Raw genomic sequence first — 24,310 nt, 5'->3', positions numbered from 1 at the left:
TCTCATTAGCTCTGTTAGATCTGTGTATGCTGCACACGGATTTCTGCCTTTTGTTCTCTTTTATGCCTTTTAAAGATGAAAAAGCTCCCTGAGATCCCAGCAGCCGTTTGCCAGCCTGCTGGGAGGCGAAGTGTGTGATGTCCTGGCTTGATGTGAGCAGGGTTTGAGGCCATGTCCCAAAAGCCTTTCCCCCGCTGGTTTTGCAGGGGCTCTTGATTTTTTTGTGGGGTTGAGAGGGGTTTGGCAGTGGTGGGATATGTGTGAAACTGGGCTGTGTGGGGACAAAAAGGGTTTTTTAAAGGCTCCTCTCAGATGCAGCAGAAAAATAGAATTTTTAGGGCAATATTAAAATGCCAGGGACTGACTAGAACAGGCATCACCCCTCTGCCACTCCTCAGGTGGCTTCCTGCCTTTTCCTGACTCCCTGCCTGATTACTGGGACATGGGGTCACTGTTCCATGCCCTCAACCTCCTCGTGGTGGCCAGGAGAGAGGGGGGAGGCAGGGAGGAACCTTGGCTCCTCCTGGAAAGCAGGTCCCTGCCAAAGGCAGAGCCCTTTTGGAAGTGAAATATGAGCAGGCACCGGCAGCTCCTCGTTAAATGCCATTTATAGCTGGGGCTGGAAGCTTTGGAGCAGAGGAAACTGCATAAATGGGGGTAATAGAATTTATAAGGGATTTTGGCACTTAGAGCTTGGAAGGGGAAGGCCAGCACATGGCTCCTGGTGGAAATGTCATGGAGGTCACCTCATGCTGCCCTTTCCATGATCCTTCACACCCTCACCCTTCCTGGCTGCTCCTCTTCTCCTTGGGGGATGTCCATGGAGGGAGCCTAAAGGATGAACTCGAATTTTGTCATTTTTGAGGATCTTTGAGGTTGGGCTGAATGCTGTGTTCAGACAGCAACAGTCCCTGCCCCGAGGAGCCCTGGGGCAGAGCTGGCTCTGAGCTCAGCTAGTTTTGTGTGCCTGAGGCTCCTGAAATCATTGCTAACACAATTATTGGTGTCTTTCTGGATCCACTCCAGGGGAAGGGAAATCCCTTGGGGCCAGGATGAGCCAGTGCAGAGTCTCTCCAATTCACTGGAGTAAGAGAGAAGGTGGATGTGGCCACAGTCCTGGGACACCAGGGCTGGTCTGACCTGTAGATATAAATATAATTTATCCAGGGATGGATGGACTCAATATTTTCTAACCTAGATGATTCTGGGATTCTGTATTTGTGTTTAATTATTAATTTTTTTATTGTCACTGGTGATCACCACAGGTCCTTGTTGTCAGGTTTAATCTCACTAAAGAACAGATGTTAGGCTCAGCTTATTTATTCCAGCCTGAGAGCTTGTGGTGTCAGAGTAGCACAGAAATGGCAGCCTGGGATGTCAGGATTAAAAGACAGAATGGAGACACCTGCTGTGGAGCAGGCTGGGAGTGTGGAAAGCAAGCCATGTCTTACCTGGGCAGGGATGGGAGATGTGGTGTGGAAGGAAGTTTGGATGAAATTTTTTGTGGCCATGAACATGCTTTTGGGAAAAATGTGGTGCCTGGTGCCAGCCTGGAGTGTGCAGAGCCTGAGGGCAGTGGGGACTGGGAGTAACTGAGAGCTGGTTCTGCCGTGTTAGGTACTGTGGGTCTGAGAGGCTTCAGGCCAGCCAAGAGATTGCTTGGGACAGAATTCCTGCTGGTCACGGTGCTGGGATGGGAGGTGTGGTGTGTAGGGATGGTGTGCAGGTGTGGGAGGAAGTTTGGGTGATGGTTTTTGTGGCCATGATCATTTTTGGGGAGGAATGTAGTGCCTGGTGCCTGAGGGGAGTGGGGAACAATAATTGAGAGCTGGTTCTGCTGCTGTGGGTCTGAGGGCTAAAACAGCACCTTGGAGGGTGAAAGGCTTCAGGCCAGCCAAGGAATCCCTTGGGGCAGAATTCCTGCTGGTCCTTGGAGCCAGCCCTACCTCCCTGTCTGACCCTCAGGAGAAGGACAGGGCAGAGCTCTGCTTTTAAAGCTGCTCATGCCAGATATTTCATGCTCCTAATTGCTGACACAGGCTGGCTGGGGGTGTTTCCTCTCTCCTTTCCTGTTGAGATAAATAAGTAAAAGCAGGGGAAAGGCTGCTCGTGTTTCAGGGCGAGCTGTGTGACAGATGAGAGGAGCCATGGCCCTGATCTTGGAGCTGCAAAGCACAGGGGAGGTGGGGAGGGATCTATGGACTGGCAAGGGTGGCACGAGGTGTCTGGAATTTGGAAGGTGGAATTTGACTTCATCTTCCCAGCGCAGGGAGGAGATGAAAGCTGCACGAGTTAATTATCTGGGCTGCAGGAGAGCACAGGCTGAGCTGGGGAGGAGCATTTGCTGACCTTGCACCCTGTGAGAGGCTGGATGTTGTGATGGAAGACAATCTGTCATTGAGGTGGGGAAAAGGGGCTCCAGGGAGAGCTCAGAGCCCCTGGCAGGATCTAAAGGGGCTCCAGGAGAGCTGGAGAGGAACTGGGGACAAGGGATGGAGGGACAGGACACAGGGAATGGCTTCCACTGCCAGAGAGCAGGGCTGGATGGGATATTGGGCAGGAATTGTTCCCTGTGAGGTTGGGCAGGCCCTGGCACAGGGTGCCCAGAGCAGCTGTGGCTGCCCCTGGATCCCTGGCAGTGTCCAAGGCCAGGTTGGACATTGGGGCTTGGAGCAGCCTGGGACAGTGGGAGGTGTCCCTGCCATGGCAAGGGTGGCACTGGATGAGATTTAAGGTCCATCCCAGCCCAAACCATTAAGGGATTGTCTGAAAAATCAAAGATCAGCCTGGCTGGAGGAGCCACCTTGCAGTGCTGGTGGTGAGGGCCTGGCCCGGGAGAGGTGCAGGGAACGGCTGCCACTCATTTACTCTTCCAGAATTTCCTTGTGTGCTCGTGGTGTAGGGACAGGACCTGTCTGTGCTGCAGAGAGCATCCCCTGGGGGTTGAGCTGGGAGAGGAGGATTCTCATGGAAATTATTTTATCTATTTGTGTTTTAACTTCATGAAGTGTTATCAGCATTGCGGCCCTGGGCCTCCCAAGTGCCTGGCCCTGGTGTGAGTGCAGAGCTCAGGAGCTGTCCCTGTGAGGGCAGTGCCACAGGGGGATGGCAGTGCCACAGGGAGATGGCACTACCCAGGAGCTGTCCCTGTGAGGGCAGTGCCACAGGGAGATGGCACTACCCAGGAGCTGTCCCTGTGAGGGCAGTGCCACAGGGAGATGGCAGCTCCTGCTGTCCTGTGCATGGCTCTGGAGGCTCAGCATCACCCAGATGAGCAGATGATAAATCCTGCTCTGCCCTTCCTGGTACCTCCCTGGGAATGCTGTGTGGGGCAAATCCCAGGGACAAATGAGGGATTGGAGAGGGGTTTCTGTGAGCACAGAGGGCTCCCTGAACTGATGCCTTGCAAAGCAGAAGGGATCAGTGCTGTTGGAAGGAACATCAGATTGCACAAACTGATTTTTTTCTGCTTTTACTTCTCTTCTGCTTCATCCACACAGTCCAGCCGCAGCCAGCAGCATCCTGGGGAGAGCTGTTTGCAGGCTGAAAGTTTTAAACCTACCAAAACCTTGCCCCAGCCAAATCCCCTCTGCTTGTGCCCCCACCTCCATGTGGAGCTGGTGTCAGGCTCCTTCCCAGGCAGTTTTCTGGAATGGCTTTTGGGAAGTGCATCCTGCAGGGCTGCTGCTGCAGCTGTGCAGGGTCAGGAGATGCTGGAAGGGCAGCTGTGGATGCAGCAGGCACTCGTTTCCTGCTGTGTTCTGCTGCAGTGCCACTGTCCCCCGTCCCTGCTGATGCTGCTGGAGACCCGCAGCTTCCACAGAACTGCTCATCAGGGAGCAGAAACTCCCCTGGATGTCCCCTTGTCACACCAGGTGTCCCCAGGAGGGTCCTTGCTGTGCAGGGATGTTTTAAACTGTTTGGGGTGGGTGGTGGGTCCTTGAGGGAGGTGGGAAGGTTGGGGCCAAGCATGGAGAAGCTCTGAGTTCCATGTTTCCTGTGAAGGTGAAGCAGTCTGAGGTGCTGAGATGTTGAAGAGCACAAGGGAAAATGAAATCTCGTATTTCTGTGTAAGCCATGAGTGGGAAGAGACAGGGAAATCTCAGCTGGGGTGGCCAGGGATGCCCTGGTGGACCTGTGGAGCAGGGTCTGTGCTGGTCCTTCTCTGGGGCCCAGAGGTTTTGGGTGCTGAGAGGTTTCTGAAGGCCAAAGTTTTGGGATAGTTCATCTCCATCTTAAAATGGAAAGCACTGGGAGTAGAGAACAGCAACCCAAAGACACCAAGCCTTCACTCTGAGCAAAACCAGTGCAGATTTTGAGGCTGAGAGGAGTCAGCTGAAACCTGTTGTCACTTTTGGTCTTGTAGGATATCGTTCGCAGTCATTAGAGCATCACTTACCATTAAGGAAAAAAAGCAAATCCTCTTGTGCAAAGGCATAAGACAAACAGCACAGACCAGGAACTGATCCTTCTGGAGCTTTCCATGGCACTGTCCCACCTCTTAAACTGAAACTTTGGTGGCAGTGATGCAGGGGACATTATATGGTCACTTGTGTACTGGTAAAAGACAGTAATTTTTCAAAATGTTCCCCCAAAGGTTGTAATTAGTGCAATTAAATGTCTGCAAGGGGAATTTCATTCTACTCAGGGTACAAAGCGCAAAAAAAAAAAATCCCTCTATGAAACAATGCAGCCAACATGTGTCAGGCAACATCTTCATGGTGTGATCTGTACAACGTGTCCTCGTTTAAATTGTATTTCGGTTGTTCTGTTCTGGATAATTGATTGTCTGCAGGAGACAAACCCTCCTGTTGCTTCCATGCTTAGAGACACAAACCAGGGTGCATCAGGGGCCTGGAGAAGCTTCAGTCTGAATTCACACAGGAAACTTTTGGGTGGAGTTGGATGTGGGTGAAAGTTGGGGGAGGCCTTGGTGTTGCTCTGAGGTCCCTTTCCTGCTCTGTGCCTCAGTTTCCCTTCTCATTTGGAACTTGCCAGAAACATGGGGACCTGGTTGGGTGATGGTGGGAAAGACCTGGAGCTGCAGGGACAAGTCCAGAGGAGGCCACGGAGCTGCTCCAAGGGCTGGAGCCCCTCTGCTCTGGAGCCAAGCTGGGAGAGCTGGGGGTGCTCACCTGGAGAGGAGAAGGATCCAGGGAGAGCTCAGAGCCCCTGGCAGGGCCTGAAGGGGCTCCAGGAGAGCTGGAGAGGGAGTGGGGACAAGGGATGGAGGGACAGGACACAGGGAATGGCTTTTCCAGGATTAGATGTGATATTGAGCAGGAATTGTTCCCTGGCAGGGTGGGCAGGCTCTGGCACAGGGTGCCCAGAGCAGCTGTGGCTGCCCCTGGATCCCTGGCAGTGCCCAAGGCCAGGTTGGACATCGGGGCTTGGAGCAGTCTGGGACAGTGGGAGGTGTCCCTGCCCATGGCAGGGGTGGGATGGGATGGGCTTTAAGGTCTCTTCCATCCAAATAATTCCAGGCTTGTCTGATGGGCTGGGCATTCTCTTTTCTGCATTATTCAGCAGCATCAAAAGGCAAAACTATCTTTTTGTTTTAACATCCCCTCAGCCCTCATGATGGTTTGGAAAGAGCCCAAAAGACCAGGACCAGTGGGGCAGGTGCCTTGAAACAAATGTAAATTTGGGTGTGTGCTGCTGTGCTTTGGGCTGAAAGCTGAGGATGCCTCGGGCCTGGCTCTGTGGTGGGACCAGAAGCTGCCAGGAACTCTGATTTCCTCTCCCCTCCTTTCCCTCTCCTCCAGCCTGGCTCTGCTGGCTCTCCCCTCAGAGCAGACAATTCTCTCTCATATTCCTAGCAAGGTTTGGTGGCTGCTCCTGTGCTCGCAAACATGAGCTGGAAACTTCATTATATGAAGAAAGCCTAAAGTCAGGTGGCAGAAGAGATAATTACCTTTCTAATATAATAATGCCAGTGCTGGTGAGCCTTTTATCTCGCTCTGTGTTCCTCTGTACAATCACAGACAGGGATTAAAATGTCCTGGGTTATTGCTTGCCTGTGGCAGCCAGGGCTGTTTTCTCTGTTTGCTTCGAGGGGATTTCAGGTGAAAGGGAAAGAGGAGGACTGGGGAAGAGGAAGGAACAGGGGGAGAAGCCTTTTGTGTTTTTGAGCAGCTGGGAGGGAGATGCAGCAACCCATGTGCAGGATGGGTTTTGTGGCAGTCCCATCCAATGGGAATGGGACTGTGGAGCTGCAGCTCAGCCAAGAAGGAGGAAAACAGAAGGCAGAGCTTCAGGGAAAAGCCTGGGGTTGGGATTGGGTCTTGGTGGTTCTTGTGTAAGGCTCAGGACTTCACTGCATCTCCATTTCCCAAAGGAATCCATTCTCTGTGCTGTCAGAAGGGCTGACTGTCCTCTCCCCTTGAGCAGCACCAAAGTGTTTTCCATTGCTTTCATCCCCTTTGAAGCACAAAACTCTATCCCTGGGAGCTCCCTGGGGTGCTGTGCCCTTGTTTTCCCCACCCTGGTCCCACCTGGTCAGGGATATGGGGCAGGGACTGGTGAGAGCCTCCTGCATCCAGCCCTTGGTTATTCCCAGTATTCCCTCTTGGCTGATCCTACAAATGCTGATGATGTGGGAAGCATCTCCTTGCTCTTCTCCCACCAGGAAAATCCCATGGCTGATTTACTCTGAGCAGCAAGGTGATTTTCCTGGCTGTCCCTCTCCCTGGGGAGGGAAGGGGATCAGGACAGCTGCTGGAATTACAGAGCACTGCAAAGGTCAGAGCAGTCCCGTTTGCTCTGAGCTTTTGTCGAACATAAAAGCCTTTGAAATTCTGCTGCCTCATTCGTGTAACAAGGGAGGCAAGAGGAGAGAGAGGAAAATAAAAGGGAAAAAAGTCTTCCCTCCTGCAACTGGGACAGGGAAAAGCTGCAAGTTTAACTCTTGCACTCAGCTGTGACTTGCAGGGGTTTGATGTAGCTGCGTGTGCAGATTCAGCCTCTTCTTTCTGTGCAAAGGAGTTACAATCCTGCTCCAGGGCACTCATTACTTTAATGGGTTCGGTGTCTTCAGCTTCCCCTCACTTTGGGTTCATCAGCTTGGTCTTTGGCAGAGCTTGTGCTCAGAATCCAGGAGATGCTGGGATGGGGAGACATCGATCCTGGCAGGTCCATTTGTGTCATTTTAGCTGGAATGAGAGCATGTGAGGATGAGCTGCTGGCTCAGAGGTGCTGAGGGCTGGGACAGCAAAGTCCAGGATACTCCAGGATTAAGCATCCCTTGTGGAAGAGGGGGTAGGGTGGCAGGGGCAGGGTGGGACAGCAGTGATGGACACTGACTGGGTGTCTCACTGCCAGGAGACTGCAGCTGAGTGAAAGGAAAGGGGAGGAGCTGTGTCCCTCAAAACCTGCTCATTCCATCCGAGCCACTCCAGAGTGGGTTTTAGGAACTTCCAGTCTAGAATGCTCTTTTTATTTTCCCCTGAAGAAAGGCTGGGTCTGAGATAAAATCCAAATCCTGAGTCTAGCCCAGCCTGTAACTTTTGTTATCTGCAAACCCCAGGTGTCAGCCTTGTCCCTCCAGCTCTTGGCAAAGCCATGGCATTGATGGTGCTTGGCACCTTCCAGCCTCCCTCCTCTCTGCTCCCTCCTTTTCTCCCCCTGCCACAGCCTGACTTTCCTCATTTGCTGGAACTCTGCATCCTGCACATCTCCAGGACCCGTGCTCAAGGAGCAGGATGAGTCTTGCCAAGTCCCTCTGGGTGGATCCTGCTTGATCCCATTGCTTCATTCCCCAACTTCCCCTTGATCCAACCCCCCTGGAGCCTCTTCCCTTTCCTGGTGTTTGTACCTGGCTGAGCTTTCCTTCCTTCCTTCCTTCCTTCCTTCCATGCCATGCCAGGCTCTGGGGGAGTGTGACAAGGGAAGGGCCATCATAAATCCATCGCTTTTCTACGAGCTGCAAGGAACTGAAGGAGTTCCTCTCTTGCCAAAAGTATGATGTGCTGAAGGCTGCTGTGACAAGCAGCACGCTCGGGTAAATATCACAGTGCCATCAGTCATCAGAGCTGTCACAGCTGAAAGGTGAGTGGGATTCCCTGAGCCAGGAGAAAGAGAGCTGGGAATGGTGGCTGGGGACTCCTCAGGAGGGTCCTGCTGTGCCCACCTCTCCTTGTGGCTCTGAAGGTGAGCTGGAAGCACCAAACTGGCTCCATCCCAAATTCTCAGACCCCAAACCTCATCCCAATGGAAAGGGGTGATGAGACAACTTAGGGTGACTGTTTTTCCCTCCAGGTTTGAAGGATGGTCACCCAGAAATCCACATTTTTCCTACTGAAAAATACTGGAGGAATAATCCCCGTTCCAAAAATTTCTGGTTTAGAAAGCAGAGATTCCCCCTGGGATATTTCAGCCTGATTTTAAGTGGAAATGCTGCTTTCAGCCTGCTTTACAATATTGCTGCAGTTAAAAGCAAATAAAAATAAAATCTGAAGTCATATTTGAACTTAAAGCGAAACCAAAATGTTTTGTTATTTCCCACTGGAAAACTGAAATTGATGTTTCCCTGAAAACAAACATTTTTGGTGGAAAAAAGGGGCTTTATCCATCTTTCTTTGAGTGTTTTTTTCTAAGAACAAGCAACACTTCTTAGTTTGCTGGAGTTATTGCCACAGAGATGTCACTTACCTGAGTGACCTGGAAGGTGTTCCTGCCCTTGGGAAGGGCTTGGAATGAAATGAGCTTTAAGGTCTTTACAACCCACACCAATCTATGAGAGAGGATATTTAGCTGGGATATTGGGCAGGAATTGTTCCCTGGCAGGGTGGGCAGGCCCTGGCACAGGGTGGAATTCCCAGAGCAGCTGTGGCTGCCCCTGGATCCCTGGCAGTGCCCAAGGCCAGGTTGGACACTGGGGCTGGAGCAGCCTGGGACAGTGGGAGGTGTCCCTGCCCATGCAATGAGATGGACTTCAACGTTCCTTCCAACCCAAACCATTCTGGAATCCAGTGTTTCTATTTGCATTTTGCCAGGGCAGCTCCTAATGCTAGAACAGAGGCTGGAGTGCTCTGTCCTTGTTTTGTGCTGTTCCCCTCGGAGCCTGGGACATGATGGCAGTGTCCCCGTGCTGGCCACTGGTTGCTGAAGTGTCTGGCCTGAGCTGTGAACTGCTCCAGGGCATCTGGGGAGAACAGTCGGAGCAGGGACAAAGCAGAACGAGAATCCCAAACAAGCTGGAGAGAAGGAGTCGAATTTTTGTAAGATTTGACTGGTTTTAGGTGCTGGTGTCTCCCCAGCCCTCCCTCCTCATAGCAGTCCCGTGCCCTGAGGCTGGATGCAGGAATTAGCAGATAAAGAATTTACTAGATACGTTTCCCCCGATGGACTGGGGAGACAAAGCCCAGTGCCCACAGTGCCCCCAGTGCCCCCAGTGCCAGCTCGCAGCCCACGCGGGCACATCTGGAGCTGCCTCCTGCTGCTGTTTCCAGGGCTACGGGAGGAGGCGAGGGCTCGGATCCCGGATCCCGGGCGGGGGGAAGGCGATGACTCCGCAAATGTCAGAATCGCTTACTCTGGAAACCGCGCTGAGTCCTCCCGCACCTTCCCGGCTCACAGCTCAGCGCTGTCTAGACGCTGGTCTGCTCCGCGCAAATCCCAGTTACCATCATGGCAAAGCGGCTGGAAGAGCGCTCCCAGCTCCCTCCCCGCCCGCCTGGGCGGCTGCAGCTCCAGAGCTGCCCCTCTGGGGCGTTTCTGCGCTCTTAGAGCATAGTCAGGAGGGTTTGAGAGGGACTGAGGGGGCAGAGACTGGAGCTGGGCACTACCACCCACCTGAGATATCAACCCAGTCAAACACGAAGCATCTTCTCCCCAAAAATGCCAGCTTAAGCAAGACCAGGGTATTTTAGAGAGGAAACGGCAGCATGGAGTGAAACAGTGACTTGTCTCACAGATGATTATACTCATCAGGTCTCACACCCCTCCTGCACATTTAGGACACCCCAGGGACTGCCAGCGCTGCTCTGGGTTTCTTTTTCCCTGCCCGTGCTCTCTGTAGAGCTAAGCCTGGGCTGATTTAGCTCCGAACACAACACTTAACTCGGCTGCCGAAGAGCTGGGGGGAGTTTCTGGACCATTTCACAGCAATGGGCTGCATCAACAGCGAGCATCTGATGCTGTTGGCCGGCATCCCAAAGCCCTGAGCGCGATGTTCTCCTGCGCTGCCTCGCACAGAGCTGCTGTGGGCCACGGGCTGCTCATCTCCTGCAGCTGCCCAAGAAATCCCCCACGGATCTCTCTCTCTGCTCCATAAATCCAGGTCTGAATCTGTGATATGAGAAGTGGCTGCAGCACAGCAGCAGCAGCAGCTCACCCGGGGTTATCCCTGCTGCGTGCTCTGTGTTTCAGGTGGCTGCAGCACATGGACAAACTTCCCTGCCTGGGCTCTGAAACCTTGGAAAATGGCAGTTTCCATCTCTGCTCCAGAGCTGCCCCATGGGAGTGCTCTGGAGATTTGGAAAACACAAACATTTGCTGCCGTGCTGGGAGCTGGGATAGCAGATTTCTGCCCGCAGTGTGGATTTTTTTCAGCTGCAATATACAGCCCAGAAATGTGGAGTTCATGATGAAAACGCTGCCAGACTTTTATCTGCAGCAATTCCAGGCTTGGTAACAGCCCAGTGGAGAGCAGGAGCCTCTGTTATCTGAATAGCCAATTAATTTAGGCACATTCCCCTCTCCTGCTATAGAGTTGTCACTTCCCTGTGCCAGTGACATTGCTCTGGCCCCTGAGGTCCCACCTGCCCATTGCATTGTCCCTTTCATTTGCTGCAACAGGAGCTCAGGGAAGTTTGGAGCCTCTTCCCTGGAGGCATCCAAACCCCATCTGGACACAGTCCTGGGTGGCAGCTCCAGGGACCCTGCTAGGCAGGAAGGGACTGGATTATGGAATGTTACAGGTTGGAAGAGACCTTAAAACTCACCCAGTGTCACCCCTGCCATGGCAGGGACACCTCCCACTGTCCCAGGCTGCTCCAAGCCCCAGTGTCCAATCTGGCCTTGGGCACTTCCAGGGATCCAGGGGCAGCCACAGCTGCTCTGGGCACCCTGTGCTAGGGCCTGCCCACCTTCCCAGGGAACAATTCCATCCTGATCTCTGTTGAAATGTTCCCTCTTTCAGATTTTATTTGACGTTCTCCAGTGGTCCCTTCCAGCTTGAACCATTTTGTCATTCTCTGATTGCTGCCCAGGGAGTGTCTGTGAGCTCGTGCTGGCTTTCGGAAGGGGACTGTGGTGCTGTGCTGGGGGAGAAGGAATGGGTAAGGTGGAGAAGAATGGGGTGGAGAAGGAGGAAAGCAGGAGTGGCAAACCAATGCCCAGGGAGAGTGCAAGCATGGGTGTGAGCTGTGTTGGTGTTGAGGAGATCCTTGGGGTCATTAGAGGTGGCCTTTGGGAACACAGAAGCCATGCTGGGATCTCTGAATATCTGAATTCCAGCCCATGTTCACCTGGGTACATCGAGTTCTTTAGATTCCCTTGACACTGAGTTGTTCTTCCCCCCATTCTCTTTATCCAAAGACTTTTGTGTTTTTGGAATCCTGTGCAAAGTTGTGGAGCATTACTGCTGTCCTACAGATGCTTTGTCATGTCCTAAAGGTTATAAATTCACTCAAACATCCTCTTGCTGCACATCTGGCAGCCTGGGCCTGTAATCACAGCTGGATCCCTCTTTCCCCAGCTTTGCCAGTGGGGAGTGGTTTGGCTGTGGGAGCTCCCCCCCACTCCCACAGGGCAACAACAAGGGTTAAAAATAACAAAATACATCTCTTTTTTTGAGCTGATGAATTGGTCCAGGCTCTGTTGGAGTGGGGCTGGGGAGAGAATTCACCTCATCAGCCATCTGGACCCTGTGTTCAGGCTCGTGGTGGGGTGGAGCAGCACCAGGAGCTGGACAGGATGAGCCCTGTGGATTCCTTGAGCTCAGGATATTCTGGGATTTTATGATCCTAGGAACTCCCCAACATATTTGCGTGCTGGGAACTTGCAGGCTGTGGTTCCTGCAGCTGAGTACAGCCAGAAGAGGTTTTTTAATTAAAGAATTAAATTTTCTGGGCTGGTGATCCCCAGCAGGGCCTGTGGGGGTGTGAAGGATCTCATATGGTGGTGGCAGACCAAGCTCCTGGAGGCAGCACCCACCTGGAACTGCCTGCACCTTCTCAGCTGCAGAACTTGGCTTTTATCTACAAAAAACAGGGGGGAAATGGCATTTATTTGCCACATTCATGAAATACTGCTCCCCAAACACCCAGCATGGGAGCTGTCATGGCTAAATTATCCTAAAAAACAGAAGGGGGGAGCTACAAATTCTGGTTTTGATACTGAAGGAATAAATTCTGACTTTTCCCTATCCACAGCCCAGCTTGCAACAGGTTTAAAGCACGGTACAGATGGCTGTGAAATTATTGCCAACAGCTACTCATTATATTAGATAAGACCCTGGGTTTATTTAGGAGAAGCAGATGGAGGGAATACACAATATTTTAGATGTCTTGGCAAACTGTGTTTTCCTTAGAACAACATTGCATGTTTGGTGTGAGAGTTCTGGCCAAAAATAAAACAACAAAACAGGGAAAGAGGAATAATTATATCCCTTGAGGGGCAATAAGGTGTGTATTTAAAGAAGAAATATTACACTGCAAGTCAGATTAGGAGATCTGAGGTCTTATTTCAATCCTTGTGGCAAGAGGAGAGTTTCTGATTTCACTTGGAAATCTGTCTTTTTGTGGTTTGTGGATAAAGCTTGAAAACCTGACCTCAGCTACCTCCAAAAGCTGAGGGATCACAAGGCAAAGGGAGAGTTTAAATTTTATTACTTTTTTAAGGATCTCCTGAGTTTTAGTCCAGCCTTGTTGATTTAGGGGCTGCCTTCCTATGTGATCACTGGCACCACAGGACATCTGAGCGAGGGGCAGGTGGAAAACTGCTGGGATTTGGGATCTCTGAGGCAGCAGGCTGGGACAGGAGGTGTTTGAGGAACAAAAAATCTGTGCCTGCTCAGGGCATTCCTTGGGAAAAGCTCCCCCAGAGCCCTCCCAGCTTGGAGACAAAGGGTCCTGTGACTCAGAACCAGCTCCCTCCACTGTTCCCACTGGGAGAGGCACCTGTGCCTTCCCAGCCTTTGCCTTTCTCCAGGAACTGCCCTGTTACAGGGATTGCCTTGGAATGGATGGAGTGCAGTTCTCTGGTCTTGCTGAACTCCACTCCAGCACGCCTCTCGTGTCCCAGCTGTTCCTGAGAAGGCACAGGGGGGAGCTGGAGGGGAGGGCGCTGGTGATGTCCCTCAGGATGGTTCCTTGGAGCCCCTGAGGAGCCATTGGAGCCATTCAACATCTACAGGGGGATAGCAACCAATCCTGGTCCTGTCCTGGCCCCTCTGGAGCCTGATGTTGGCTTTTATCCATGGCTTAAGTCATCCCTGGATATCCCATGTCCCTCCTTGGGTGTCCCATGTTGTTCCCTGAGTGTTCTGCATTGTTCTTTGGATGTCACACATCTCTTGGGTATTCCACAGCACACTCTGGATGCCCCATATCCCTCCTTGGATGTCCCACATACCTCCTTGGGTGTCCCACAGAACTCCTTGTGTGTCCCACAGCACTCTCTGGGTGTCCCACAGAACTCCTTGTGTGTCCCACATCTACTGGGTGTCCCATGTTCCTCCTTCCGTGTCCCATGTCATTCCTTGGGTGTTCCACATCACTCCTTGGGTGTCACACATCTCCTGGATGTCCCACAGCACTCCCTGGATGCCCCATGTCCCTCCCTGGATGTCCCACAGCACTCCCTGGGTGTCACACATCTCCTGGGTGTCCCACGTCCCTCCTTGGGTGTCCCATGTCCCTCCCTGGATGTCCTGCAGCACTCCTTGGGTGTCCCATGTCCCTCCTTGGGTGTCCCATGTCCCTCCCTGGGTGTCCCTGCTGGGTGAGCACACCAGTGCAGGCAGGAGCAGAGGTGCTGGGGGTGCTGATGGCAGCAGGGAGCCCTGGTTTGTTGGTATTTTGTGATATTGCAGGAAGGCAAGCCCAGGAATGTTTGACATACTGGTGAAGTCCTCCACCTTGGTTGAGTTCCTGGTGGGTTTGGGGCTCTCACTGGTCTCACAGTCCCAGGTGTGGTGGTGCTAATTTTGGCCACTTCTCCCCCTCTGGCTGTGCTCGGAGGCTGGGGAGAGAGCACAGAACAGCAAATGTGGCAGCAGGAATCACCTCCCTGTCCTCTCTGCTTTCCCATTTATTTTGTGGATGTTTTTATCTCACTCTACACGGGTGTTGATCTTTTCTCATTATCTGCCCACCCCAGCAGTAATTTGGGGTGGGGTGGCTGCACTGGGACATCCCCCAGCTCTGCAGAGTCCAGTGCTTGCTTCAGCTGGGGCTGGGTGCAGTGCAGGGGCCCAGGAAAGAATGACCTGCCACGAGGTCTCCTTTCCCTCCTGACAGATGTGCCCATCCCTGGCAGGTGTTTTTCCTTCCCCTCTCTGGCTGCTGCTCCCATCCCTCTCCTGGCAGCTCCAGCAGCACCAGTGGGGAATGCTGAGCTCTTCTTCCCACCCATTTTATTTTGCTTTTCAAACACTGATGGGATTTGAGAGCGCTGACATTTTCTGCCCAGCTCATGAGCTGCTCCTCCTGGGGGCTGGCCAAGTGCAGAGGGTGAGGTGGCTGTACCTCCAAATAACACAGCCTTCATCACAGCTCCTAGGGCAGCCTGGCAAGGAGCTTCTGCTCCGTGGCTCCTGGAGGGAAGGAGGGTTGGGATGTGTTTCGGTGACTCAGAGCTCTGTCCTCCTGCAGTCTGTGCTGTCCTGTTAGCCCACCTGGCAGGAAAATCCATCCCCCATCCACCCACCAGCTGGCCTGTGCTCTTTGCTTTGTGCTTCCAGCTCGTGGAGAGCACAGCCCTGCTCCTCCAGCACTCCTGGCACAGCTCTGAAAGGCAGGGTTTGGTTTTGGGTGACGTTTTTCACTCACACAGGGCTTGGGAGTTTGTATTTTTTTGGGAAAATGGAAGCGTTAAATCAAGGCAAAACTATTTGCAGGCTTGACAAGAATTGCTTCCACTAAAAAGGAAAATGTATTTAAAGCCAGGAATGCTTCATTTTAGAACTTGACAAATGAAACAATCCCCAAATGTTGTTCTGTTGCTCTCTCATTTACATCCCCTAAAGTAAAAATACTTGAAAGGTTTTGCTGATCCTGAAATTCCCCTTTTGTCTGCTACTGAGACAAAACCCTTCATAGCTTACCGTGGGGTGGGTGACTCCAGGACTCCCCAGGAAATGCTCTCTGCTCCCACCTCCTGCCCTCGGAAACCTCTGGAATGACATTCTGGGACACTCATTCCCAAGGACAGATAGCAGCATCTCTCCTTTGTGCTGTTAATGGCTGAGGCTCAAGGTGTGACCTACTTTCCGAGCCCCAGTGAAGTGCAGGATGGTTTTAACTCCTTTGCTCTCCGTTTTCCCAGCGTGAGCTCCCAGGAATGCTTTTGGCCGCGTGCGTTTTCCTGCCAGCTGTCACTGCTGATTGCAAACGAGCCTCCTTTGCCTCTCTGCAGTGGGGCATGTCCCTGTCTCTCCTGCTTAGCAGCAACAAGGACTTCTTTGAGCAGCTACCTCATAATCAGAACATCTTCCTTCATCCTGGGCGCAATCCAAGCCCTGCAAATCCTCGTGTGATGGATTTGAATGGCCCTCCCTGCCTGGCTGCTGTGGCTGGCTGTAGCACAGGAGGGTCTGGCTCCAGAAACTCTCCCTCCCCGACTTCTCCCTGGAGCCTGGCTCAGGAGTTACACTCACAAAAGTGGGCTTTAGGTGCTTTGGGAAGGGGATTCTGCTCCTGTTTTGCTCTGTCTTCCCCCAGGACTTGAGAGTGTTTCTGCCATGCAGACGAGGAGGAGGGAGTTTGTGTTCACATCTGGGCACTGCTGGATGCTGGTGATTAATTTAATGCTGGCTACAAAAGGCTCAGAAATGCACCTGTTTGGGGTGAGACCAGGGAATCCCAGAATCCCAGAAGAGCTGGGATTGGAAGGGACCTCTGGAAATCATCCAGGCCAGCCCCCTGCCAAGACAGGGTCACCTGGAGCAGGTGACACAGGAACGCGTCCAGGTGGGTTTGGGATGTCTCCAGAGGGGGAGACTCCACACCTGCCCTGGGCAGCTGTTCCAGGGCTCTGCTACCCTCAGGAAAAGAATTCCTTCCTCATGTTGAAGTGGAACTTGTGTTTTAGTTTATGGCCATTGCTCCTCATCCTCTCACTGAACAGCGTCCAGCACCATCCTCTGAGACCCCTTGGAGGTATTTTATGGATTGACAGGATCCCCTCTGAATCTCTTCTTCTGGATGGCTTTTTTGTGCTTCTGAAGTCCTTTGGTGCCAAATATTGTTATTTCCTAGGTGTACTTAACTTCGCCCTATGTTCCCTTCATGTTAGAGCTAAAGAGAGGTTTACCCCACAAAGTTTTGATGGATACAATCCGTTTGGGAACAGACAGGTTTATCTCAGGCCGGGGATCAACCTGAGGTGCTCTGTTGGAAGGAAAGGGTGGGATCTGTCCATTGTGTTGTCCGTGTGGGAGTCAGGATCAGGAGCAGATGGAACATGCAGGGCTCTGCTGGGATGCTTAGGCTGGGTATTGGTGATCCAAAGGAGAGGCACAGACCTGCCAAGCCGGGCCCTTTGTGTGGCAGGGACAGGACAGCTGGTGGGGAGTCACCAGCGCAGAGTGGCAGAGCCACCAGCAGAACCTGGCGCTGCCATCAACTAAACTGAGCAATTAGCACCTCACATCGATTTATCAGCCCCGGCTGGGCTCCGCTCCGTGCCTTTGGTAGTCAAGATGAAGCTCACACGCCGTGAAATCAAACTTAGTGGGAAGGGGCACCTTTCCAAGCGCTCCGGTCACCGCGTGTCCCCGCTCGGGGCTGTGGCGCTGCCAGCGCAGGCCTGGCACGAGCCAGCTGGGAGAGTGACAGCCACATGCCAGGGCACGGCCACGGGCACCCCTTGGCTGGGTGCCTGCGCTGCCCTCAGGTCCTGCGTGGGGCAATCCACCGGTGACATCCCGCGGTGACACCGCGCAGCGTCCCCGGCCTGCGGGTGGGCGGCAGGGAGGTGACAGCGGCAGGGAGGTGGCAGTGGCAGGGAGGTGGCAGTGGCAGGGTGGTGACAGCGGCAGGGTGGTGGCAGCGGCAGGGAGGTGGCAGTGGCAGGGAGGTGACAGCGGCAGGGAGGTGGCAGCGGCAGGGAGGTGGCAGTGGCAGGGAGGTGACAGCGGCAGGGAGGTGGCAGGGGCAGGGAGGTGACAGCGGCAGGGAGGTGGCAGTGGCAGGGTGGTGACAGCGGCAGGGAGGTGGCAGGGGCAGGGAGGTGACAGCGGCAGGGAGGTGGCAGTGGCAGGGTGGTGGCAGCGGCAGGGAGGTGGCAGTGGCAGGGAGGTGGCAGTGGCAGGGAGGTGGCAGTGGCAGGGAGGTGGCAGTGGCTGATCCTGCTGTGCCCTGCAGCTGAGGGCTCTGAGCAGGCAGACCCTGGGACGCTCCCTGCACCTCCTGCAGTGCTCAGGGGGTGCAGCTGGGTGGGCTCTCCCTTGCCTGTGGGCTTCATCCTCTCCAGGCCTTCCTGATCCACTGGGAACCTTCAGGGAAATGAGGCTGGGGGTGCCCTGCTGGCACAGAGTGCCACCTCTAGGTGCTGCCTGTTTGCTGTTGATGCTCTGCTGCACCTCAGGGCCAGAATGATGCAATATTTCTTTTCCCAATTCCTTCTCCAGCCTGTGGGTAGCGGAGGAGACATTGGGAGGGACAGAGGTGACAGTCAGCCTGCAGGTGAGCCACAGACAGGGAAACATCTTAAACTACTCAGACAATCTTCATGAAGTTATTTATTTTGTTTTTCCCACTGGATTCCATTCCCAGGGGTCACTGAGGCTTGTTAATTGTTGGTGCTCAGTCAGGTTTTGGGAACGGGGCTGCTCAAAGTCAGGTTTTGGAAATGGGGATAATTTACTGGAGTTTTATCTCTCTCAGAGTTTTTGGAGTTATTTCTAGGACTAGAGTTTATAAAAATTATCAAGGTTAAATTAAAATACTTATAAGTTATTCTAGTGATTCCTCTTCACCAGTGGCACCAGTGTTATCCAGAGGTGAGATCCCATGGGAAGCATCAGTGGTTCCCAGACAAGGTGGGGATGATCCTGAGGAACAGGGCTTGCTTTTCCCCTCTCCAATCCTCAGGATTTGGAGCACTGGGGCTAAACCTGAAGGAATTCCAAGGCATTTTCTTTGCTCAAGGCTTCACTAAGGATGCTCATCCCCCACGTCTGGCAGCTGGGGTCTTGCTGATCCAGAACAAATCAATCCTGAGCTCCCAGGCCCTTACAGGAAGGGATTGCTAATTATTTATGTTATCAGAATGTTCAGGGAAGGAACTTTCCCTTCGTTCTTTGCTCTCTTTTATACCCAGAGGAACAAGCTGCTTTCATAATTTATTCCAGGCGTTGCTGGAATCAAAGTTATCAAGCATTTATTCCACAGCTGGGCTGTCTCTGGGAAGAGCTGTCAGTCAGGGCTCGCTAGTGGAGGAGAGAGAGAGAGAGAAGCAGCATTTAATCAAGTGTTGTGGAAATTGGGGAATGAGTGCCATGGTCCTGAGCCCCCAGGGATGGCAGGGTGGGTGCCCAGGACCTCCTCAGCAGCACAAGAAAAAGAAAGGTTTGGTGTTTGGCCGTCACAAAAAAGACAACTTCCATGGAGGAATTGATTTTGTTGCACTTAAACCCTTGAAAGTGCAATCCAAGGCAACATCCCAAACATGTTCAATCTCTGTGTCCTGTACACCCCACTGAGACACAGAAATGGCTGCAGATCGAGCCACTCACCACCTAAAATCTGATTTTTTCCTTTTTGCTTTTACTTTTCTTAACTGATTTTCTCTTCTGGCACGGGGTCCCCCATCACCTCTGCTTTGTTCTCAGCTGTTGGCTGTGCAGCCAGGGATGCTCCATCAGGATTTTGGGATGTGCCTGTCAGCTGGCTTCTTTGATCTCTCCATTTCTCTTACTTTTAAGGATGATTTCTCACTTGTCCTGACCTAACTCGCAGTGGCTTTTATGAGCTTTCAGAGGGAAAAAGTAAAACAAAGGTAGCACGTTGGCAAATGCCCCAGATGATGTTAATTAGGGTCTCCCCCTCACTGAGATGCTTTTTCAGGCACTTTAGGGCACTGGAATCCTGTAAATGAGCTTTGTTTTTGTAGGGGGAGAAGGCACCATCCCCACCCTGGCACAGTTTCCCCTCCTGAGCTGCTTTGTTGCGCTCCAGCTGCTGCCCTGGGTCCTTCCTCAGATCCTGAGGGTTCCTGGCATGGATGCTGACACCACAACATTTCTTAAAAGCCTCAGGGCGCCCTGTGCCCTGGTTCCACTGCTGGCACAGCCTGGCTGGGGCTGCAGAGTCCTGGGGGTGGGCATGGAATACCAGGAGGCTGCAGGATCCAGCTCTGGCTGGAGCAGGGAAGGTGCTGGATGCCCAGCCTGGGCTTTCTCAGCCCCTGCCTCAGTGACCTGCAAGGTTCCCAGGGGGTTCAGCCCCAGAGCTGCCCCCTCAGCCCCTCAGTGGCTGCTGGAGAGTCCAGAGGAGGCCATGGAGCTGCTCCAAGGGCTGGAGCCCCTCTGCTCTGGAGCCAGGCTGGGAGAGCTGGGGGTGCTCACCTGGAGAGGAGAAGGATCCAGGGAGAGCTCAGAGCCCCTGGCAGGGCCTGAAGGGTTCCAGGAGAGCTGGAGAGGGAGTGGGGACAAGGGATGGAAGGACAGGACACAGGGAATGGCTTCCACTGCCAGAGGGCAGGGATGGATAAATGGGATATTGGGCAGGAGTTGTTCCCTGGGAGGGTAGGCAGGCCCTGGCACAGGGTGCCCAGAGAAACCCAAACCATTCTATGATTTTTTTTCCAGTTTTCTTTAGCCTGCAGCTGTTTTTTACCTGTCTAGACAACACCTGGGCTGTTTTGTTTTCCAAGAGTGGTGGATTCATAGGCAGAGGGAGCAGGACAGCTCAGCCCTGCTGGGTCGTCTGTGGGATTTGAGTGGGATGTGATGGAATCTGTGGAGCAGCTCTGCAGCTATGGGAAGTGATGGCTCTAGGATGTCCTGTGCAGGTTAACCGGGGGTTGACAGTGAAAATTATGTCAGAATTCATGACTTAAATGGTCAAACCCAGGATTTTTTTCCTGGGAAAGGGGCTTTGTGTGTGTTGCCAGAGTTGAATGGGCTGGTTTTAACAACAAGCCCGTGAAGAAAAGAATTATTGAATGAAGACTTCAACCCATAGGAACATTTACTGGCACCCATTTCCTCTTGTTTTCTCTTTGAATTTAAAACCATAACAAGAAGGGCATGAAGGACCCTTCCTCTCAGCTTGTCCCAAGGCAGGCTCTGCCTTGTCACGGCACAAACCCGCCCTGGCTCAGTGCAGACTGATGTGCTGTTGGGAGCATCATCCAAGGTGGATGTTGAGGATTATCTCCTCCCTGTGTTGTTCCCACACTGCACAGGTCCGTAAGTGAGCAATTAAGCCGGGAGGATGGAGGGAAGGGAGCAGAGGATGAAATCATTGGCCTGGGTGCAGAAGATTAAATTAGAAGGCTCTGCACGTGCTGGTTCTTGGTTTAAATTTTCTCCTGTTGCTCGTGCTCCAACTGCATGCATGGAGCTGATGTCATGGGAATTTTAAGGTCGTGAAAATGTGGGGACAGGTGTCCTATAGAATAAATAGTCAGCTCCTCAGGTCCTGGCTGGCTTTTGCCTCCTGCCATCCAAGATCCCAGCAGGTTTTTTACCTGATCTCCAGCACCTCCTGCTGATGGAGTCTGGACCTTTCCGCCCAGCAATGCTGAGCCTGCTCTTCCCTGGGCCAGGCTAAGTCAGTGACTTAAGGACAGGGATTTATTCTGGGAGTGCTCTCTGCACTGCCACAGCCATTCCTGCACAGCTCAGAGTGCAATTGTACGGCTGCTTTCAGAAAACTCTGCTTTTCCTTGTGCTGGTTTTCATGGTGGCTGATCACTGCTGAATGCTCAGCAGCCTGGTGCCAAGAAACTGCAGAAAAAGGGGTTCTGGTTAGCAAGAAAGTGAGGAAAAGGGGCTCCTGGCATCAAGAAACTGAGGGAAAAGGGCTCCCATAATTAAGAAATGGAGGGGAAAGGGCTGCTATCAAAAAACTTAGCAAAAAGGGCACTTGTTAGCGAGAAGCTAAGCAGAAAGGTCTCCTGGTGTCAAGAAATGGAGGAAAAGGGGCTCTTGTTAGCAAGAAAATGGAAAAAAAAAAGGGCTCCTGTTATCAGGAAATGGAGGAAAAAGGACCAAATTCTCCTGGTCACTGGGAGTGGTGCAGTGGATGGAGGGCTGGTGGGGGGTGTTGGGTTGGCTTGTGTTAGAATCAGAGTTGTTTAGGTTGGAAAAGCCCTCCAGGATCATTAAATCCCACCTTCAGATGAGCTCAGGCCCAAACAAAGGATGTTTTTGCTGAAGCATCCCAGGAAGGGCTGCAGGAATTGATGAAGGTGGCTGTGCTGTGCTCTCTGTGCTTAGTGAGTTCTCATACTGGGACTTTTGGACACTGGGACAATATTTCTTCCCTTGCTGTGCCCTAAACCAGGGAATCCATTTCATTTTCTGTGCAGAGCATCACATTTTTAAGTGATGTCCCCTCCTTTGCCCCCTCCTTTGCTCTGAGGGCTGGATTTCAGTGTCTCAGACTCACACCCTGCTCTCTGCCTGTTCTCCTCCAAGAGGATTCTCTGAACAAAAATTAATTTTGCACACAGAGAACAAACTATGTGCAGAAACTGCTTCAAGTGTTGGGAAACACAAGACATCAAATTGAGGAATTTGTGGATTTATTATAGGAAGTTCTGGCAGGTAATTTCCAGCATAACTGAGGGATTCAGTTCCCTCTCTCTGTCTCCTTTTGGGCTGTGCTTTCCTGGGCAGAGGGTGCAGCCCTTTACTAGCCTGAGGATATCCAGTGGCCTCTTAAACAGACAGAGATTGGGGATTTTCCTCCAGCAGCCCTGGAGTTTGTGGGAATTAATTCCTTTCAGTGAACACAATCCACAAGATGATCACGGCTGCAGAGTTTAAAGCAGCTCCAATATTTGCTGGTTTTACACCACACTTATCCATGCTTCAAAAAGAGGAATTTACATTTAATCTGGATTTTTTTTTTCCTGTTTCCCTTCAGGATTCTGGCGACTGCTGGGACTGATTTTGACCTGCGGACCCTGCGAGCTGTGCGGGTGCTGCGGCCCCTGAAACTCGTGTCGGGAATCCCAAGTGAGTGTCGTGACAAGGCCGTGTCACAGCCCAAGGGCTCTGTAGGTTTGGGGTGTTATTGCTTTCCTGAGCAGTATTTTCTCCCCCTGCCTCTCTGGGGTCGCTGGCTCCTGCCCTTGGCAGGGTCTGGTTGTCTCTCATCCCACTTTGTGCTGATTTCAGCGCTCCCAAATCTGCAGGTGAGGGGCAGGGATTTGTCCAAGGACCCTTTTGCTTCTGGGGGTGAATTAATTCTCTGGGGTGTGAAGACCTGAGAGCAGAATTTTTGCCGCTTTCAGGCTTTTCAGCTTGGATCTTCTGAGCATCCCGCACTGAGGACTTTACCCCTTTAATAAGGGGGAGAAAATAAAGGGAAAGAGCTGGTGGGATCTGCCCTTGCTTACTCAATTTATATATTTTATGTGTGAACCTGAAGGGTCTGAATTCTCCAGTGAGGAGCTGCATCACACACTGAAACCATCCCAGTGCCCACACCGTGGCTTTCTGCCTTTTCATTTGTCACAGTCTCAGCTGCTCTGCTCCCAGCAGGGATCACTTCCAGGAGCATTTTCATTCCTGGATGTGGAATTCAGAGATTTGTACCCTCCAGCAAGGGCTGCTGGAAGGAGCTGCAGCACTGTGGGATGCTCTGGTGTTCCCTGAATTTACCTGAGGGCAATGACAGCACCAAAAAATCCTGAAATCAGGATCCATTCATGGGCACAGCATCAATCTGAATTCCCACTCAGGAGAGATCCTTGGAAAGGTGGCATTTGTTAGCAGGGTCTCCACCAAGGAGATGCTGCTGGCTGTTGTTTCCTGGACCTTTAGCCTGTACAAGGTATGGCAATGACAGTCTGAGGGTGTCACAAAAGTGAGGCTGCCCCTCACATCTGTCCCTGTCCTGCTGTGGGACACGTGCTCCCACCTGGGGATGTGTCCTAGACCAGCACATTTCCCCACAATAATTGCTCTCAGGTTTTTAGTGACGTGGTGAAAGCAGAATATTTTACAGGTTTTTTCCCCTGTAGTAAATGTATAACCTTGAGGTGCAACCACACACAAACACGGAATATTCTTCCCTTTTATACCCTCGGTATATTTCCTGTCAAAGAGACCTTGATGCTTTTTTAAATGTCACTGGTCAAGACAAGGAAGATCCTTCAACCCCACCCCTCAGGACAGGCCACCAAGGCAGCTGCTGCCCATCACTGCAGGGTTTTGTTGTGTGCATCTGCAGGATATCATCAGCCACCTCCATCTCCATCCTCTCTCCCTCATCTCCCCTGCCCTTAATTGAAAATGAGTTTCAGGGCTGCTGCGGATGGGCAGCCCTGGGGGCAGAGTTTGTTTCTGCAGAGCCTGGGGCAGGGACAGCAGCAAGGCTGTTCTGTGTGGTGTGGAGGCAGAGGCAGGACCTGAGCAGCCCAGACTCTCTGGGACAGGGAGATCACATCCCTGGAACAAGGAGATTTAATCCCTGGGACAGGGAGATTTAATCCCTGGGACAATGGGAGGTCACATCCCTGGGACAATGGGGTCACATCCCTGGGTTAGGGAGACCACATCCCTGGGACAATGGGATCACACCCCTGGAACAAGGAGATCACATCCCTGGGACATTGGGAGATCACATCCCTGGGACATTGGGAGATCACATCCCTGGGACAATGGGGTCACATCCATGGGACGATGGGATTACATCCCTGGGACAATGGGGTCACATCCCTGGGTTAGGGAGACCACATCCCTGGGACATTGGGAGATCACATCCCTGGGACAATGGGGGTCACATCCCTGGGACAATGGGATCACATCCCTGGGACAATGGGGTCACATCCATGGGACAGGGGGATCACATCCCTGGGACATTGGGAGATCACATCCCTGGGACAATGGGGTCACATCCATGGGACGATGGGATTACATCCCTGGGACAATGGGATCACATCCCTGGGACAGGGGGATCACATCTCT

The 24,310-nt window shown here is 52.5% G+C and overlaps 1 protein-coding gene across 1 annotated transcript in view; it reads left to right on the top strand.

The window, feature by feature from the left end:
- The window catches only part of LOC134051787 (voltage-dependent N-type calcium channel subunit alpha-1B-like), a 288,493-nt gene that overhangs the window by 77,061 nt on the left and 187,122 nt on the right, over nt 1–24,310 (top strand). The window contains exon 4 of the mRNA XM_062505763.1: nt 22,263–22,354. Within this exon, the coding sequence (XP_062361747.1) occupies nt 22,263–22,354 (92 nt within the window). The remainder of the gene's footprint in view (nt 1–22,262; nt 22,355–24,310) is intronic.

The sequence above is a fragment of the Cinclus cinclus genome, chromosome 19 (genome assembly GCF_963662255.1).
Source record: "Cinclus cinclus chromosome 19, bCinCin1.1, whole genome shotgun sequence".
Taxonomy (NCBI): Eukaryota; Metazoa; Chordata; class Aves; order Passeriformes; family Cinclidae; genus Cinclus; species Cinclus cinclus.
This window is presented reverse-complemented; position numbering and strand designations above follow the sequence as displayed.